The sequence below is a fragment of the Neoarius graeffei genome, chromosome 6, assembly GCF_027579695.1.
Source record: "Neoarius graeffei isolate fNeoGra1 chromosome 6, fNeoGra1.pri, whole genome shotgun sequence".
NCBI lineage: Eukaryota > Metazoa > Chordata > Actinopteri > Siluriformes > Ariidae > Neoarius > Neoarius graeffei.
The window spans coordinates 18,563,699-18,585,048 of NC_083574.1; the positions used below are offsets into that span (position 1 = coordinate 18,563,699).

General features: G+C 41.3%; 1 protein-coding gene across 1 annotated transcript; it reads left to right on the forward strand.

The window, feature by feature from the left end:
- The first annotated feature begins 114 nt into the window (after positions 1-114).
- znf296 (zinc finger protein 296) lies at positions 115-11,719 on the forward strand. Its single transcript, XM_060923378.1, has 3 exons — positions 115-382; positions 3,527-3,844; positions 8,583-11,719. The coding sequence occupies exons 1-3, from the start codon at positions 331-333 to the stop codon at positions 10,130-10,132; spliced, it is 1,920 nt and encodes a 639-aa protein (XP_060779361.1). The 5' UTR covers positions 115-330; the 3' UTR covers positions 10,133-11,719.
- Positions 11,720-21,350: the final 9,631 nt, after the last annotated feature.

Genomic DNA, 21,350 nt, shown 5'->3' on the forward strand with positions numbered 1-21,350 from the left:
CCGTTATTCTGACACTCTGATTTAATAATGTATAGAGCTAAAGGATTGGGGGCGTGATTAAGAGTTGAGGGCGTGTCGTATGATAATTAGTGACCCCGCCTCCTTGGGGCGACTAGCTGCCTGAACTTGAACACTGACGGACAGAAGGCTGCGACCGTGACCACAGCCGGCGGAGATAAATCCAGAAGCCGACTGTGTATTTTTGTTTTTTTTTTCTGTATTTATTTTATGACGCTGTTTATACTCGTGGTGTTCAGTCATTGAGGACTTCGTATCGGTATTTAAGATTGAATCAATAAAAGCAGGGGATTTGTGCATAAAAAGCTGATAATGTCCAGGCGCAAACTTGGAAGCCGACCGCAACACCTGAGCGTGATTCAAGGTAAGCTTGGAAAACTTGGGACGCGTCTCAAACAAACCGTACACTATCATGACCCCTACCACACGTCCAGTAGGGTAGACACGTGTACGATGCAAAAGCCTGTAGACTACAACTGTAAACACAGTGTGGCACAGTTGACATACTATTTTTGTAACCTACATCAAGCGACTGTGCGGTTTTCTACTCTGCTATCAATAGTGAAAACAAGTCACATAGTATAGTCTGGTCTACACTGCCGTAGATTCCCAGTGATCCCTACAGGCTATAGACTGTTAACATTGAACCTTGTGTTACAGAGTCCTGCCTTGTGATTTATGACCTATGACATATGACAAGTGTCAGAAACTTGACATGGCAAAAGCTGACAAAGCTACCCTCTTAATTGTTTTAGGACTTTTGAAGGAAGCCTATCTTTTGTATAACTCCTATTTCTGATCATTGTAATGGATAATTGTGACTCTTGGTCAATTCTTGTCCAGTGTAGAAACCCAACACGCCTCGCAATGACACTTTACTTCCTTATTGCATCTTCCCGACCTTCATTTTCCTTCTTTCTAGCAGTGGCAGTTTATTCAAGTAGTCTATTCTAACATTTGATTAGCTTATTATTTTTGACAGCAGTGCATTCAAATATTTATTATTATTTTTACATCAGGAAAAGACCCAAGGAAGCAGTGAGTTTGTGAGTTTGCTTTAAAAAAAAAAACTGCAATTCGGACCTCCTGTTTTTAATAAACACTTTTTCACGAATAAGAGACAGCGATCAAATATTCTAAAACTATTCTTTATTATCCTAGTTCTGTCCTATATTCTCTTTTTCTTTCCCCCCACCAAACTAATACTAATAGAGGTACAAGGTTGCCAGATATAATCCACCAAAGTGCGTTTTCCAGACTTAAGTTTAAAAAAAAAAAATCCAGCTTCACTCAAAAACAGCCAATACGGTAACTGTGTTCAGCTGTAAGGTCGATCTGATAGCCTCAATCTAGTGCGAAAAATAAAGATGAATTGAGAGAAATCTGGCAACTTTGAGCGCCTTTACCTGACCGCAGGACGGTGCAGCCGCGCCTTGTGCTCAAAAGCAGCAGCAGAAACAGGAAAGGTGACATTTCTGGGTAACCACGAGTACGGTCCTGCCTATCCTTGGTGCTGTCTGTGCCTGCAACGGGCACCATGCAGGGGCATCATGTCCAAAGATGCTGGAGGCAGAACTTGTATGCCACCTGCAAGAACCATCCAAGCACAGAGATTAGAGATGTTCCTCTTACTGAGAAGAGTTACTTTTAGAAGTTTGTAAATGTATTGACTTTGTCACAGCATATCACAAGATCAGGCTGAGTTGAGGCTCATTTATGAACTTTTTATTTCAATTGCATTTCTTGCTCATCATCACCAAAGGTGCCACAAGTTCCAGAGAGCACTGTAAGTTAGTTAACTGTACTTCTGTATGTCAGTCTAGTGTGGTGATTTGTCTGCTCACTAGATTTCCAATTGCTGCTCATCTCATCAGTGTAGTCCTAATTACAGTGTCGCACAGTCAGTCCTACTTAATTCAACGAACACTTTGGCTCTCGTGACAAATTAAGAGTGCTCCTGTGGAGCATGGACGCCACCATAGAAAACACAGAGAGCTTGTGAGAACATGCAAGAGGCGACTCAAGTGTGTTGTGTGAAAAGTGTCAACGAGTTGAAGCGGTTGGTGAGTATCGTCGCTCTGCAGTAGCTGAGTGAGAGTGTTTCCTGTCTGAAAGCAGGCCGAGTGGCAGAGACACAGGAAGTGGGCAGCATCTGCTGACCAGAGTGTCCGACTGAGGGTGCCAGATAAACACCCACCACAGGCGTGTAGAGAAGCGAAAGTAACACTTCATTAGAGAGCCTGACACAAATGCACAAGTTTAGGACTATATGAAAGATGCGTTAGAGGGTTAGACAGGTCATGCATCTGACTGTGGTGTGCGTGTCAGACAGGCCCACACAGACGGTGTTGAAAGTTCTGAAGTACTTTACTGATCGATTCTAGAGTGGAAATTCATCTGGTCGCTTGACTGTGTCCTGTTGAGTTGTGTATTGTTTAGAGCAGTCAACAATTCAATATGATCACTGCAGAGCTGTTTTGGTATTAATGCAATGAGATACAAGAAGTACCGCGCTAATACTTAGGTCTTAATCGAAGTGTTGGTTTTGGAAGCCATGCTGATTTGACGTGCAATGACTGGCACAGAAGCCACGCCTCCTTTCCTAGAAATAGTCTTTTTAGACTTTCTTCCAAACGTTTTGGAAGCATTTGGAACAACACTTTCGTGTTGGGGGTTTATGAGGCACTTCATAAGTCGCATAAGATGCAACTCACCTGGAGCGCTGGGCAATTGATCATGACAAATTGGGTCACAGTGCACTTTTCTGAGAGTATTGTGGGTCAGTATGACACTGCCAACCAACTCCATTGTTAGATAATTGGACATAACCGTCAATTTTTTTTTATCAATCAATTCATTTTCATCATTCTTTTTCAATGCTAATTAAAACCTCAGCAGCACTAAATATTGTGATAGCTAATGCTTTCAAGTAGTTTTGCCATATCACCCACTGAGTTGGCTAGAAGTAACATATGAAGGTGTGCTTTCATCTGTTACTACTTCCTCTTTCCACTCTGCCTTGTTTGATGGACAGACTGTAAATAGCCAAGAAGTTCATTTTGGGTGAGGACTCCGAATTAGTTCTGATTAATCTGCCTTGATGGCACAGAGAAATTGTGAAAGCACGAAGGAGAAATGCACAGTGAGAAAAGAACATTTCTGGATAATAGTAAATATAGTGATAAATCTTTACTATTAATAACGAATATTATATAATATGTGAGATATTAGACCACTACAAAGACACCTGGATTGCAATCGGTGCTTAACCTATGAATTGGTGTAGCTGTATTGTCATTAAACCGGATGCACTTAATTGTGAGCCATGATGATTGTAGGTGATGGTGCCAAGAGAAGTAGGGAGCAAGTTCCATGGCTGAAAGAACAAAAGCATTGTTTCTGTCTAGGATCCTGGTATTCACTACCATCAACCATTGAGTTGGCATGTAAGATGAGGAAATATTTTTCCCCCCATAATCTGTATTTGTGCTCATGATCTCTCCTTCAGATGCCCCAGAACCCAGCGTGACTCCGGTGTCACCCTGCTCTCCTGATCACCTAGCTGGAGGCAGCGATCTACTGACATGCGGTCAGTGTGGTCAGGCCTTCCCTCTGGCTCACATCCTTACCTTCATCCAGCACAAACAAGGAGGATGTAGCAGCACCAGGCGTGGCCCACTGGACCACACACCTCAGTCTCCAGCCAATCATGCGTTCCAACGTGGCCCGGGCATGCTACTGGAAACGGGCTACATGGAGCTGAAGAGGACAACAGGCAAACGTTGGAAAGAAGAGCCAGGTGTGAAGGTGGAGGCTAACCAAGCAGGTGAGTTCTAGGGGCTAATTAATGTCAATCTTTTTATTGTCCTCCCATTTAACGAACTTGTCCCCAGTCCGTCTCATTAGGTCACCGTTGCTGTGGCACTGAGGCCTCTGTGAGTTAGAGACGCTGATGCTAATTGTATGGAAGGGATGGTTACACACTCTCTTGCATAAACACACTCGCATTTGTACACGCCCGGGGGGGAAGGGGAAAGAGGCGCACACCTGAGCATCTCCTTGGCTCGGTCTCTCAGGTGAAATGGCCAGGTAAACAGCATGCAGCCAGGCCATGCAACAGCACAAGTCCCAAAGTAGTGTACATACATACATACGCGCGCACACACACACACACACACACACACACACACACACACACACACACACACACAACGCCCATTAAATACTGTTTGTTAATTCTAATATGGTACTTGGTGAGGGGAAAAAAAAAATCAAATTTACACAATTTTTCATTTTGCTAAAGCAAATTTGGTGTCCAGATGTTACGTTTTTAGTTTTAAACTTCAGTTTCGAGGCCAATGCAAATAACAAGAAATGGGCGTCTGTCTCACCCAAATTTTTTCCTGTATATCCGTGCCCAAGTCATTATTATATCCTTGCTTAAAACAACATCTTGGACTACACTAGTCTTAAGTAAATAAATGCTTTTGTACAATAGGACAGATTGCTAAGTTCATATTTTGTAATTTAAGCTCCAAGTGGAACAACATTATCAGCTTTCTGGTCCAAGTTCACCTTTGGAAGGTGGTGCCTTGGAAGCAATGATCCCAGAACGTACTAATGCTAAAAAGGGATTCCAGCTGTCCAAGATGGATGCCCTCAAAACATTTAAGTTATTCCACGAAATTGAGTGGTACGTGAGCTGATGAGTTGCACACTGAGTTGGCTATAAGCCATGTGCGGCGAGATTGAATGGAATAACCATTTTATTCTATCCACATTCACTGGATTTTGAGAAATGGAGCATGTTTATTTCTTGCAAATTTGATAAATAAAAACTTTATACAAAACATCCGACAAAATGACAGTAGCTGTTTGTGAAAAATGCGGTAATAATAATTCTTGAAAAATTAAAAAAAAAAGTTCTTACTAGCAAATATATTTTTATTCTATATTTTGTTGCTTTTTTTTGTATCGTTTGGGGTTTTGTTTTCAAGTAGAGTTTGGTTCAGCAACATGCTCCGCCATTTTTTTTCTCTATTCACGGTATATGAGCTGATAGCCTAGTAGTAGGGTAGCCAGTCAGAGAACGTGATTGCTCCTATCCAGTGAAGGTGAATAGAATAACAGTGCATGCCTGTATGGTGAAGTTTCTTTTTTATTTTTCTAATATGTGGATTGGCTACACTCAATTGCCCTTGGGTATGAGTGAGTGTGTGGTGCCTTGTGATGGACTGGTTGCTCGGTTATGTTCCAATGATATTAATAAAAAAAACGAGTAAAATATGTCCTCATCTATTTATATCCACCTCAAAGATATCTGATAAAATAATTAAAGTAAGCTTTCAGACGTGAGACATGTCCTGACTGTTGAACTGGATCTGAGGTAAAGAAGAACGTTGCCTCAATTAGCTCGTTTTTGCTGAACTGGTCCTTTAGATTAAAATTCTTTTGGCAACCTTAACCAACCCGAGTAATAAAAATCTGTCAATACTAGACCAACTGAAGGATCTTAATTTGCATATTCTGCATCGTTCTGCAAACCCAGATGTTGGCCAACTTGTTTTGAGCCTTCCAACATGAGTGATTATTTCACTAGACTTGAGTCATGGAGTCCAATCAGAGAGGTTTGTGTAAACATTTCTCCAACCGTATCCTTGGTGCCTTGTTTGCAGGTTTTCCATCTTTTTTTTTTTTTTTTTTTAAGCGCCATAATGACTGTAACAAACATTTCAGTGTAATCATTAATGATTTCCTATCAGTCCATCCACTCATTTAGCTACATTACTCAAAGATGACTAAGAAAAAGAAATCAGAGTGTTGTGCTCTTATTTCATGCATGTGGTTTGTCATGTTCTACAGTAATGTGGTAGGGTCACTAGTCTGCACAGGTGCAACTGTTGCTCTTTATTAGTGAACTGTGACTTCCTGTGACTTCACTCGTGCCTCGGCTGCAGCGACCCAATTTGAGAGCTGCTGTTCCCTTTCCCTGCTAAGCTAAGCTAACATGGCAGTTTATTAAAGGTGACAAGTGTTCGCCAAGGGACTCGGTGGTTATGACTGATCATTATCTTCAGTGCACGCACACATGCACACTGACGCGCACATGTTTGCACTTCCTTCCTTTGTGTGAAGCTCAAGGGACAGACAGCTCTGCCCCTGTCTGTCCAAGTCTCTCTGTCTTTCTGCTCCATAGGATTCAGTCCTTCTTCTTTCATGTGTATATTTGTATGTTTCGAAGGACAGGTGTCAAGGCAGGAATAAGTTCAGAAGTTTAGTTTAGTATTCTGATGTCTTGAGTAGCTCTTGGAGATGGTTTTGCGAGTGTGTGTGAGCGGATGAGTGAGGGACAGTAGTGTGATTTGTTCTTTCACTCTGACTCATCTAGTGAAAATTCAGTTACCCCATAACAGTTAGGTGTCCCTCTAACAACTGATTGTAGCTCAAGTCTGTGTGTGTGTGTGCGTGTTTTAAATTAGCCGGCGCCATGTGATGATCATTCAGACAATACATTGATACCCTATCTTCTCCGTTCTCCTTCATTCTCGTGCTATCATTATTTCTCTCTCTCTATCTATCTCTTCTGCCTTCTCCTTTCTTCGTCCATTCCCGAGGGAGAGAAGATTCCGCCTGCTGCTCGTTAGAGCTCCCAGCCAATCTGCATTTTTAATTAGCAGTTATTGCTTCTGCTTAATATGCAAGTGCTACCCTGGGCCAAATGGGAATCCTCACAAAAAGAGTGAAGGAGAGGGAGGAAAAAAGGGGGGAATAGAGAGAGAGCGAGAGATGGGTTGGGTATTGTGTTTCACTCCAGGACCTCGAGACAAAAGCCCTCCTGCACCCCTCCCCTGTCTCCCCCACCCAAGGGAGAGATCTGAAGGCAGAAGGGGACTCACACGGAGGGTTTCAAGGTGCATTCGTTGAAATTTTTTTTCTAGGCTACTTAATGTCATGTAGGGCTCTTTTTTCCCCTCTTTGTTCTTAAGTCAAACTTTATTTAATTTTTTTTTTTACTTTATTTTTTTTCACCGCTCCTTTTAACCTTCCTTCCCTAAGGCTCAAAGGCATGTCTTCTCCTCTAAGCTCTCTCCTCTCCAGGCCTAGAGCCTTCAACGGAGGACAGAGACACTTTATAATCTTCTCACCCCTCAAACCCCCTCCCAATAAAATACAGAAGGATTTTGACTTGAGGAGACATGAAAGAGGCTTATACCATTCAGCCCTGAGCCCTTTGGCAGCAACGAAAAATTAAATGCATTATTATTTTTTTTCCCCTTCAATTTTTGGGATCCTGTTTCCCATTTTGATTTATGCAGAGAGGCCCCATTTATCAAGCAGGCTGACTCAGGGTTCATTTGCATAAAGCCTTCGTTTCGCCTCATTCCGCTAATTAGCAATTTGCTGCTTAATTGGTGAGTGGCTCTCAGAAAAGGAGACAAAGCTCACCATATATTTGAAGATATCCACAGACCTCTCTTACGGCAGCTTCAGTCTTTTGTCTTTTTCTTTTTACACTTGCTGCACTCTCCTCTGGGCACACCTAGCAACCTTGACCCTGGCAAGGTTACTGACGTTTTGCCTAAGGATGTTCTTTCTGGCTGTGTCTACGTCCTACAAAGACAACCCTGTGCACCTGATTTTTGTTTTCCTTCTCTCCTTTTCATTTAATAGATGAGGACTTGCTGTTACACATACATACCATTTTCATTTCTTATAATTCTGGCTGTAGCATGCCCTACTTTTTCACGTTTGCTGTTAAACCTGTTTCTGCCCTGCGCAAACCAAATGACATTGTTCTGAGTTATGGGCGGCTTCTTCTGACGTCCTTTCATTTTCATGCTGCAAACTGTCTCGCGCGTTATCACAGTGCATTCTTGCACATGACCTTAAGCATTGAGGGATGTCATTTTCTTACTGGACTAGCCATGCCTGTTCTGGTGGCCCCTGTTTTGCATTTTCATTTTATTTCATTTTACCTGTATGCCAGTGTTGCAGTGTAAATTTGAATTTGTGCTGTTGATTTTAAAGTTCTTTGAACTTGAACTCGTAAATATTGAGCACACTCCAAAAAAAAAAACCCTTTAAAATAGTCTGTTTTATTATTATGTTTCCTGTCATGGTGGTTCCACAAAAATGCATGAGATGGCAGAAAAAGAAATGTAAGCACTTAGATTTTTTTTTTTTTACCTTTTATCAAGAAATCCAGGCTTTATGGATGCATGGGTTAAAAATGCAAATTGGAAATGCCCCCAGCCCCGCACACCTTCTGCCTTCTTTGGTTAAGTAGCCTTGAATGGCCTACATTTGCATGTGGAAACTTGATTGGCTCTTAGTTTTTATGACACAATAACACTTCTGTTGCATGTTTAATGCTAACTCAGATTTTCAGATCCCTTCTTCTGAAAAGAACAACACTCTGGCAAATGCTCTACGTTGACAATTTCAGACTTTGACTAATGTACCACTCATGTACTCCTTTGAATTTCATAAATGCGTTTTATAAAGTGTAGGGTGACCTTAAAACCAATTCTAGTCAAATAATCTCCATGTAATTTCTGTTGCAGATGAGCCATCCAGTTTTACCTGTCTGGTGTGTGAGTGTGTGTTGCCAAGTGCGTGGGCCCTCCTCCAACATGCCCAGCATACACACTCCCTGAGTCTCTACCAAGTCGAGGCCAGTCCTCCACAAAAGTCCAAACCAGCAGCCATGATGGATCCACGCCACCTGGGTGCCACACTAGCCTCTGCCTTCTACACTTCCTCTTCCTTGAAACGTTTACCCCACTCCCATCAGCCCCAGAGCCACGTCCTCTTGTCAGGAGGACGGAATCTTCAGAGTCTGAACTTCTCACTGTGTCTGCAACGGCTGGCGGAGGTGAGTGTTGGGAATGGAGGAGTTATGCCCTCGCCATCTTCATCTCCACCCGCCGCTTCTCCTTTTCCTCACTCTACCCCTCCATTGCTTGGCGCCTTCTCCTGTGAGGTCTGTGGCCAGAATTTCCAGTCCTTGCGCAGCCTTTCTGCTCATCGGCGCACGCATGCCACTGAGAAGCCTTACCATTGTGCTGTGTGTCGGCTATCTTTTGCCCAAAGTGGAGAGCTAGCTCGACACATGAGGAGCCATCGAAAAACACCTGAAAGCTCAGCGAAAGTGTCAGAAAGCTCATTAAGAATCCAAAATCTTGTTACTGCCACCAAAAATGAGGATGGTAAAGTCCCAAGCAGATTTTCTCAGCAAGGATATGGAGACGGTGGGCATCAGGAAGGTGACCCTGCAGGCACAGGTTTGATCCTGTTGGCATCCCAGCCAGGAGGAGCCAACCGCAGTTTGCAAAGGTACTGTCAACTTCAAACGGAGGTAGATGAGGAGGTACAGGTTGAGCCACAGCATCCCTCACCCTATGGCAGCCCTTCAGAGGGCTCGCTGGACAGCGGAGAGACTGGTGAGAGTGGCATTGCCAGTGGTAATTGTACTCCCAAGAGACCTGAGCGCGAGGGCGATGTGGAGGCAGAGGTGGAAAGTGTGGATGTGGTGCAGGACTGGCAGCAGGACAATGAGAGACGCCAGTCTGCTGGTCGCAAGAAGAAAGAAGAGGCATGTGAATTTTGTGGCAAACGATTCCGCAACAGTAGCAACCTGACTGTGCATAGAAGGAGCCACACAGGTGAACGGCCGTACCGTTGTGGGTTGTGCAGTTATGCCTGCGCCCAGAGCAGCAAGCTGACACGCCATATGAAGACCCATGGCACCCATGGCACCCGTGCCCCCTTCCAGTGCCAGCTCTGCTCTGTGCCCTTTACTGTCTATGCCACATTGGAGAAGCACCTGAAGAAGACACATGGTATTAGCAATGCCACAGTCGGAGCCTACAGCCAGAACACACGTTCTCTAAGCCCTCCTCTTGGATACACCAACCTTTCCATTAAAATGGAGGATGATCACACCATCGAGCACTCTGAAGCCCCAGTCCAAACCATTACAGAGGTTGTGGAGATGCCCAAAACTCTCAAAGAAGAGGAACCCGAGATGGTCACCACTGATGGTGCGCCCTCATCCACTCCTGAAGATGCCAGCCATAAAGCAGGGTTAAGTCTTGCTCCAAGCACTGCCTGAACATTCAAGGAATCCTTCATGGGTCCTAAAGACCTCAGTTAGCACACCAGACACTTGGATCTGATTCTACCCAGCCCCTGGTCAATATCTCCCTCAAAAACTGAGATACCAAAACTGTCTTTTGGTGAATAGGAGCCACATTATGGGTGATGTAGTTGATCAGCTATCCTAGATCAGATTACAGTCAAGTGCCTACATGTAGACAACTGTGACCATTCCTGTAAGGACTCTGGACTCCGTGTGATATTTGAAATGTTTTGCACTCCTTACGCTGAGTGATTTGACTTGTTTGTCCAGGACTATAGAGATAACATGATGTCTTTCAGCCCCAGAAGAAGATGGGTAAATCAGTCTAGCGCATCAATGACCAAGAAAGATCAAGATTGTCTGTACATCATTCTTATTAGTTTTTTTTGTTATTCTTAGAGGATTGTTATTTGCAAAGAAGTTACACACGCAATTTTAGTGACTCTTAAAGTCAAACTGACATGGAAAATGAAATTTTTGTAATGCTCTTTCCCCAACATTTTTGAGAAAATTATACTGGCAGTAAGGATTATTATTATTATTTTTTAATAAATTGGGTTCCACTGAAAATCCTTTTAACCTTGGAAACAGTTTTCATCTGTGTCCTGAACACTGGACCTTAATTTTGGGATACTGTTTATAATGAGCACAGTTTGGGTATGTGGCAATGAGCATCAACAATCGTAACACGGATTTCTGTGTTCCTAATCTTCAGCACACATGGCAGTGTCTTAGGGATCTTTGTAAATGTATTTGAAGTCAGCGCTTACACATTCTGTGCATTATAACCGATTCATCTCAAAACCTCTAGCTGCTCTTCTATGCATAAAGCTTAATTTTATAATTAAAAAGAAAACGGGTGTCTGCATGCTTTCTATTTTGTCTGTATTGCTGTTTACAGGTTATGTGTTTAAATGCATGCCTTGAAATATTAAGGGTTTTTGTGTTGGGTTTTTTTTTTTTAATAATTTTTTTGCCCTGTGTCTTTTCATGGGTGGTGCATGTTGTATGAGGGTGCAAATGAAAAGCCATGCTTTAGAGGAATGACTGGGTGGGGTACAGCACTGACCTGTTGCCTGGAGAAGTGTGTGTGTGTGTGTGTGTGTGTGTCTCTCTCTCTCTCTCGCAATGTGTGTAAATAATACATATGGGTTGAAACGTCTTATTATATGTATGCAGAATACATATAATACATATGTATGTTTGCTAGTTTATTTTCTATGAATATTGATGTCTGTAATCTATCAGGGAACTGTTGACTGTTTTTCTTTTAAATAAAAAATACAGTTCTGAATATTTGACTATACACAAATGTGAAAGGCTGTTGGGCACAACAGTGTCCACCACTTCAGGGGATGACACGCTCTCTCTGTATAGAGCGCTTCACCCTCCCTAATGATGAGGATCCATTTTGTTGTTTGCTTCATCTGTATTGATTTCAATTATGTATGTGGAATATTTTCCCCAATATTCCATGGGAAGCACATGCCTTTGCTGTAAAGCAGCTATAATTTTCCTATCCTGTGCCTGTGCAGGGGAATATTAAAAGACTGACGCAAAGTCAAGTGTCCGTGTGTGTGTCTGCAATGGAATGGAACTTGCCACTACTTGTTTGAGAATACATCAATTCATCCATGTTTGGACTGGCGTGCTGCTCTTCTCCCAACTTACTTCCTTTTGAATTGTGCTTGGACTCAAAGGTCATTCAGAAAGGCTACACCTGTATTTTGTGTGTGTGTGTTTCAATAAGCACACTTTTCATTAGGTTGTGAGCAGAAGCTGCACCAACTTGTTAAGTTCATTATAACTTTGTACTCAAGGTTTTATGGTAGATCTGATTAACTGTGTTACACTCAGTAGCCGTTTTATTCGAAACACCTACTTAATACCGCTCAGAACAGCTGTAACACATTGGAGTGTTATAAAGCTATACATGGTATACACTGAGGGGTAATTACTCTGACGCGTTTGTTTTTGTGATTTTAATATACTTCCAGTGCATATAGCTACTTCAGCTTTACACACATGACATCTTTTAACTTCAAACTTTATAAATATGAGCAAAACAATGTGTTCATAACCATAAACAAATGTATAAAAATTGATTGGGAAAAACAGGGTTAACATTATTAACCACCTCTCAAGTGGAAAAAGCTACAGAGCCATAGCAAAGCCTTTAAACATCCATATCAATACATGGTAGAAGTCGTAAAAGTTTGGTGCAGTACACAAAGTTTCCATAGAAACAAGATGCTTTGGAGAAAAAAGTCCTCCAGCTTTGCTTCTGCAGGTGTAGAAACATCCATAGTGTATCCACCTTCATTACAGTTTTCTCTTAAATGGATTACGCTAATGTTTTCCTCTTAAATCTGCCATAGAATATAGATACCAGACCCATTGCTTAATACTAAAATTGTTAAAGCACCACTGGCAGTAATTATAATCTTTCTGAGTCTGATGCTATGAGCTTGGTGCACCTGGATTCAGGGATATTCTGCCAGTCCTCTTTGCAGGACCCTCAAGGTCTTTCCAGAAATATCCAACTGGGTTAAGGTCAAATTCTGTCTAGACCACTCAAGAATGTTGACAGATACGTCCTGAAGCCACTCCTGCATTGTTTTCTCGATGTGTTTCAGTCATTTAAAGGTCAACGTTGGACTTAGGTTCTGAGGTTCTGGTCACTTTTTTTTCTCCAAAGATGTCTGTGTTATGATTTGTTTATGTAAGCCAAAGACTTCAAACTCAGATGGAGTCACAGAACAGTCACCAAAAAAACTGTTAACCTTTTATTGAAGGTACACACACACACAATGTGCAATATTAGAAACATTGCTAGAAGAGGATAATAATCATAAACTTGTTCCTTTCTCTTGGTCTTAGTATAGCTACCACTCTTTAGTTGAGTCAGTTTCCAGGCAAGTAAATCATCACACACTGGAACTTTTATTTGCTCTGTGGAATCACAAGTAAATTTAGGATTTGTCCACTTGTGCAGGACTTCTAGAGTTCCATCAGGGTGACCTTCTGGTTCTTACTGGCCACTTTATTAGGCACAGCATGCACAGTGTTCGTTAATTGTCCTCTAGGGCTTCATCAGTGTCAGCTTGCAACCACAACACCACTGGATTTTGGTTGGTGGACCAGTTGGTGGACTGTTCATCAACTCAGCAGTGACTTTGAATGCTAACACATTTCAACCAGCTCCAGATACACTAATATGTCTGCTGAGAATGACACACCACAAAAATAAAAATAATCTTGTCAGCATTAGTCCTGTGCTGGTCCCTTTCTACTAATGGATGGAGTAGGGAGGGGCTACAAACTCACTTATGGTAAGAATACATACTGGCGCTACCTTATAAAATGCCCATTAAGCAATGGCATGCACTAGTATACATAAAATTAAACTGAAAACAACCTAACTGAACTTTACTGTGTTCAGAGAAGAAAATGAGATGTGATCCCTGGCAGAAATGGGTATTAATTCATTTATTGGTCAAGATGGAATGTTATTGTGGTGTGGCTAAACCAGAATCTCAGGATTGTGGGAGGAAGTCTGGACAGGGTGCTGGTGCGAGTTACAATAATGGTTGTGTCCTTTGTAATGGGACAAAACCACCACGACATCATCTTCAAACCAAACCCCCCCAACCCACTCTATCCCACCTCACACCATTCTCCATCTAATGATAGTGCTGCTCTATGATCCCTATAGCTCATTAACAAGCAGGCTTTTTAATGAGCTTTCAGCCTGGACTGGGGGAGGCTGAGTAGCAGGGACCATATGTAGCTCTCACCCCAATGCCCAATTATCACTGCGTTAGAAGAACTACAGAGGGGAGGCGTTGGGCAAACACCAAACCGTGTCATTTATACCTCTCCAGTTTAGCCAAATTCCTTTCATTGGCTCTCTTTAGGGGGGGAGAATTACAGGTGAGCATCCTGGGACCTGCACCACCTCTACTTCCCCCATCAACATCCTCCAACACCCCACACACACACACACACACACACACACATATGCACACTCATACATAGTTTGCTGGAAGCTGCACAGTTCATACAACACCATTTGTTGACCACACAGACCTAATTATATAATGTAATGTGAGGACATGAGAATGGAGATAGCCCCTGGTGGAGCTGCTAAACCTTCCCAGGTGCCCTTTGTCTTGGCTGGACTGCATCTCAATACCATCACAGAGACAGCAAACTCAGCAGAGCTGTGACTGGCCAGCACTCGTTTCGCTTTGACTAATCTGAAGGCCGCACTTCTCGGCCCTGAGCTTCTCTGACTAACTTGCAGGTGTGTGTGTGTGTGTGTGTGTGTGTGTGTGTGTGTGTGTGTAGGTGTGTGTGTGTAGGTGGGTGGGTGGGTGGACTTTGAGCAACATGCCTACAAGTGACTGCACATTCTACAGGCCTTTGTTTGATCCGGAGGGTGAGGCCTCCACAGGTGTACAGGTCACACTCACACACACTGTTTTTGTCTGAATGTCTGGAAGAGAATGTCTAGAAGGTAGTTATGCTTGAATAGTCCAATGCTCTATATATATATATATATATATATATATATATATATATATATATATATATATATATATATATATATATATATAGTGCTCAGCGTAAATGAGTACACCCCTTTTGAAAAGTAACATTTTAAACAATATCTTAACACAAACAATTTCCAAAATGTTGACAAGACAAAGTTTAATATAACATCTGTTTAACTTATAACGTGAAAGTAAGGTTAATAATATAACTTAGATTACACATTTTTTCAGCTTGACTCAAATTAGGGTGGTGCAAAAATGAGTACACCCCACAACAAAAACTACTACATCTACTACTTTGTATGGCCTCCATGATTTTTAATGACAGCACCAAGTCTTCTAGGCATGGAATGAACAAGTTGGCGACATTTTGCAACATCAATCTTTTTCCATTCTTCAACAATGACCTCTTTTAGTGACTGGATGCTGGATGGAGAGTGATGCTCAACTTGTCTCTTCAGAATTCCCCAAAGAAAATAACTTCTTTACACCACAAAGGTGAAGGCTACAAGAAGCTCAGCAAAGCTTTATTTATCAGTCAGAATACTGTAGCAAAAGTGGTACAAAAATTTAAGAAAGATGGAACTGCAACCATCTCACAGAGACGTCCAGGTCGTCCATGGAAGTTAACACCTCGACAGGAGCGTCTTCTGATGAGAAGGGTTGAAGAAAATTGGCATGCAAGTTCACTGCAGTTATCTAAAGAAGTAGAAAGCCAAACTGGGGTGACTATTTCCCGTGACACAATATGGCGTACACTGCAGAGGAATGGCATGCATGGATGCCATCCACGAAAGAAGCTTCTCCTAAAGCCCAGGCACAAAAAAGCCCGCCTAGAGTTTGCCAGGGCCCATGCTGACAAAGATGAAGACTACTGGGACTCTATACTCTGGAGTGATGAGACCAAGATAAATGTTTTTGGAACTGATGGCCTCAAAACAGTATGGCGTCGCAAAGGTGAGGAATACAAAGAAAAATGCATGGTGCCTGCAGTGAAACATGGTGGTGGCAGTGTCCTTATGTGGGGCTGCATGAGTGCTGCTGGTGTCGGGGAGCTGCATTTCACTGATGGCATCATGAATTCACAGACGTATTGCTCTATACTGAAAGAGAAGATGCTACCATCACTCCGTGCCCTTGGTCGTCATGCACTTTTCCAACATGACTAAGCACACATCTAAGGCCATTGTTGGATTTCTGAAGAAGAACAGGGTGAAAGTGATTCAGTGGCCAAGTATGTCTCCTGATCTGAACCCAATCGAACACCTATGGGGAATTCTGAAGAGACAAGTTGAGCATCACTCTCCATCCAGCATCCAGTCACTAAAAGAGGTCATTGTTGAAGAATGGAAAAAGATTGATGCTGCAAAATGTCGCCAACTTGTTCATTCCATGCCTAGAAGACTTGGTGCTGTCATTAAAAATCATGGAGGCCGTACAAAGTACTAGATGTAGTAGTTTTTGTTGTGGGTGTACTCATTTTTGCACCACCCTAATTTGAGTAAAACTGAAAAAATGTGTAATCTAAGTTTATATTATTAACCTTACTTTCACGTTATAAGTTAAACAGATGTTATATTAAACTTTTTCTTGTCAACATTTTGGAAATTGTTTGTGTTCATTGAGATATTGTTTAAAATGTTACTTTTCAAAGGGGGTGTACTCATTTACGCTCAGCACTGTGTATATGTATATATATATATATATATATATATATATATATATATATATACAGTATATATATATATATATATATATATATATATATACAGTATATATATATATATATATATATATATATATATATATATGTATGTGTGTGTGTGTGTGTGTGTGTGTGTGTGTGTGTGTGTGTGATATTGCATGGGTGCGTGAAGATATGAAGTTTATCTTCGAGTGGTGAATGTATATTTAACGAGTGAGCAAAGCAAATGATTGAAATATTTTTCAACATGAGAAAATGAACTTCATATCTTCATGCAACCATGTAATATTTTATGTTAAATCAATACAGCCACAGAAAAACTATGCAAGTTATTCAAAAGAATTATAATTTTTAACTGGGTCGCCATTTTGAAAATGCGCGTCCAGTTAGGGGGAAAACCTGGGAGTGACATCATCAGAGTGAAATATCTGGAATTATTATACATACAGGACATTTTTTTGATGGAAGAATAACATGTATTCTATTTCCTTCTAGCAGGTTTCATTCATTTGGTTTAGTAGCATGCGATATTGTTAGCATATCGCTTATAATATGTGTATTACACCACTCTATCCAATGGAGAATGAGCATTGAATATGGTTTATGATATTGCATGGTCGTCAAGACAACATGACATTACACATTGGAGCTGATGCGAATATTCAAGGAGAAAGTTTTCTGCTGCGCATGCGCAGAAGCATTTCTTTGTTCATTTCTTTGTTTCTTTGCTCAAAAGACACACTGAAGACCCAACAGGCTCTGAAAACTTCACTGGATATTCTTCACACAGATTTACAAGAGAAAAACATACCAACAGACATCGAAAAACTGGAAAAGAGAGTGTGTATATAATAATAATAATAATAATAATAATAATCTCATTATCTCTAGCCGCTTTATCCTGTTCTACAGGGTCGCAGGCAAGCTGGAGCCTATCCCAGCTGACTACGGGCGAAACGCAGGGTACACCCTGGACAAGTCGCCAGGTCATCACAGGGCTGACACATAGACACAGACAACCATTCACACTCACATTCACACCTACAGTCAATTTAGAGTCACCAGTTAACCTAACCTGCATGTCTTTGGACTGTGGGGGAAACCAGAGCACCCGGAGGAAACCCACGCGGACACGGTAAGAACATGCAAACTCCACACAGAAAGGCCCTCGTTGCCCACGGGGCTCGAACCCAGACCTTCTTGCTGTGAGGTGACAGCGCTAACCACTACACCACCGTGCCGCCCAATAATAATAATAATAATAATGGCTTTTTGTCGTGGTATATCAGATATATTCCATTCAGCTAGCATGATATTGAATGAGTTGAAGACAAGTTCAATATCATGCTAGCTGAATGGAATATATCTGATATACCACAAAAATAAGCCAGCCAATATTATTTATTATTATACATACATGTACGGGCCACTTTTTCCATGGAATAAAAACATGCATTCTATTCTCTTCTAGTGGATTTATTGATGGCCTGCAATATTATCATATCACTTATCCTCCATGTATTACTCCACTCTCCCCAATGGAGAATGAACGTGCAATATTGTTATAATGTTGCATGTTGTCAAGACAACACGTTGCGCATGCACACATTCATTTCTTTGTCAGCCAGGAGAGAGAGAAGACGAGATTACTTCAGTGCTTGGTTTAAGCACTAAATAAATAAGCTGAAATTAAAGACGCGCTCAACACCCAAAAGGCTACCAAAACTTCATTATATATTCTTTATGCATATTTACAAGAGAAAAACATACCAACGGACATCAAAAAACTGGAAAAGAGACACGTCGGAGACGTACACTACCGTTCAAAAGTTTGGGGTCACTTTGAAATGTCCTTATTTTTGAAAGAAAAGCACTGTTCTTTTCAATGAAGATCACTTTAAAACTAATCAGAAATACACTCTATACATTGCTAATGTGGTAAATGACTATTCTAGCTGCAAATGTCTGGTTTTTGGTGCAATATCTACATAGGTGTATAGAGGCCCATTTCCAGCAACTATCACTCCAGTGTTCTAATGGTACAATGTGTTTGCTCATTGCTTCAGAAGGCTAATGGATGATTAGAAAACCCTTGTACAATCATGTTAGCACAGCTGAAAACAGTTTAGCTCTTTAGAGAAACTATAAAACTGACCTTCCTTTGAGCAGATTGAGTTTCTGGAGCATCACATTTGTGGGGTCGATTAAATGCTCAAAATGGCCAGAAAAATGTCTTGACTATATTTTCTATTCATTTTACAACTTATGGTGGTAAATAAAAGTGTGACTTTTCATGGAAAACACAAAATTGTCTGGGTGACCCCAAACTTTTGAACGGTAGTGTAAAAGTTCCGTGCTAGCGAGTGATTGTGACAGTTTGTAAACAAACATGGCCGCCAGGTTTGCTTCATTAAAAGCCAAAGATTTAAAGAGAAAGACGCGCTGAACACCCGAAAGGTTACCAAAACTTCACTGGATATTCTTCACGCATATTTATAAGAGAAAAACATACCAACGGACATTAAAAACTGGAAAAGAGAGCAATAGCTGAAATACTGTCAAAGTTCTACTTGGAGGTGAGGAAAAGTGATGGAGACCTTTAGAAGAGGACTTCACTCATGGACTTCACTCAGCAAAGCCCTTTTGTTTTGAACAACTGCAATGTAACAATTAACTATGACCAAAAGTAACTTTGAACTTGAACTGTCAACCTGTTTATAGCTTAAATATAAGTTGGGCTGTTGTTCAGGCTTTTTGGACTTGTACCATTTTTATTGTTAGAACTGTGACTTTGTACAGTACATTGGTTTGACAGAACATTGAATTGCATTCAATCAGACTCAGCATTCAATATTGGTAAGTTACCGCCCTGTTCTTGACTTTTTGTAAAATCTATAATTGTTCCATCAAATGTGTATGTATAATAATAATAATAATAATAATAATATTGGCTGGCTTTTTTCATGGTATATCAGATATACTCCATTCAGCTACTCACCTTTGACTCGTTCAGTATCATGCTAGCTGAATGGAATATATCTGACATACCACAAAAAAAGCCAGCCAATATTATTTAAATATGTCACTCAGATCTGCGGTGTATTTCGTATGAAAAACGTGAGTTTTTCAACACGAGAAGATCAACTTCATATCTTCAAGCCAACATGTGATTTTCTCATCTCATTATCTCTAGCCGCTTTATCCTGTTCTACAGGGTCGCAGGCAAGCTGGAGCCTATCCCAGCTGACTACGGGCGAAAGGCGGGGTACACCCTGGACAAGTCACCAGGTCATCACAGGGCTGACACATAGACACAGACAACCATTCACACTCACATTCACACCTATGGTCAATTTAGAGTCACCAGTTAACCTAACCTGCATGTCTTTGGACTGTGGGGGAAACCGGAGCACCCGGAGGAAACCCACGCGGACACGGGGAGAACATGCAAACTCCGCACAGAAAGGTCTTCGCCGGCCATGGGGCTCGAACCCGGACCTTCTTGCTGTGAGGCAACAGTGCTAACCACTACACCACCGTGCCGCCCCGTGTGATTTTCTTTTTATTATATATAGACACATTAACAAACAAAAAGTACCCACATTTATCAGAACAATTCACTGAGTTCCTCACAAGTGACAGATACAGATTTATGTCACGGTTTTGTTTCTCCATGTCCCAAATGTAGTTTGTCTGAAAAATACGAGTGGTGCATTTCCCAGTAAAACGCTCATGTCTGTGTGTGTGTGTGTGTGTGTGTGTGTGTATATATACAGTGCTCAGCTTAAATGAGTACACCCCCTTTGAAAAGTAACATTTTAAAAAATATTTCAATGAACACAAACAATTTCCAAAATGTTGACAAGACAAAGTTTAATATAACATCTGTTTAACTTATAACGTGAAAGTAAGGTTAATAATATAACTTAGATTACACATTTTTTCAGTTTTACTCAAATTAGGGTGGTGCAAAAATGAGTACACCCCACAACAAAAACTACTCCATCTAGTACTTTGTATGGCCTCCATGATTTTTAATGACAGCACCAAGTCTTCTAGGCATGGAATGAACAAGTTGGCAACATTTTGCAACATCAATCTTTTTCTATTCTTCAACAATGACCTCTTTTAGTGACTGGATGCTGGATGGAGAGTGATGCTCTCCATGAGTGATGCTCTTTTTGTTGTGGGGTGTACTCATTTTTGCACCACCTTAATTTGAGTAAAACTGAAAAAATGTGTAATCTAAGTTATATTATTAACCTTACTTTCACGTTATAAGTTAAACAGATGTTATATTAAACTTTGTCTTGTCAACATTTTGGAAATTGTTTGTGTTCATTGAGATATTGTTTAAAATGTTACTTTTCAAAGGGGGTGTACTCATTTATGCTGCATATATATATATATATATATATGCAGAATATTTAAGTCCATAAGGGCGGCACGGTGGTGTAGTGGTTAGCGCTGTCGCCTCACAGCAAGAAGGTCCTGGGTTCGAGCCCCGGGGCCGGCGAGGGCCTTTCTGTGTGGAGTTTGCATGTTCTCCCCGTGTCTGCGTGGGTTTCCTCCGGGTGCTCCGGTTTCCCCCACAGTCCAAAGACATGCAGGTTAGGTTAACTGGTGACTCTAAATTGACCGTAGGTGTGAATGTGAGTGTGAATGGTTGTCTGTGTCTATGTGTCAGCCCTGTGATGACCTGGCGACTTGTCCAGGGTGTACCCCGCCTTTCGCCCGTAGTCAGCTGGGATAGGCTCCAGCTTGCCTGCGACCCTGTAGAAGGATAAAGCGGCTAGAGATAATGAGATGAGATGAGATTTAAGTCCATAGTTTCTGGATAATAAAACATCCCCTTAAATTCTGATCACTGTGTTGTATGAGTAACACTTCCTTTATCGCATATTTTGTGTAAGGAAGAGGATGAGGTTAA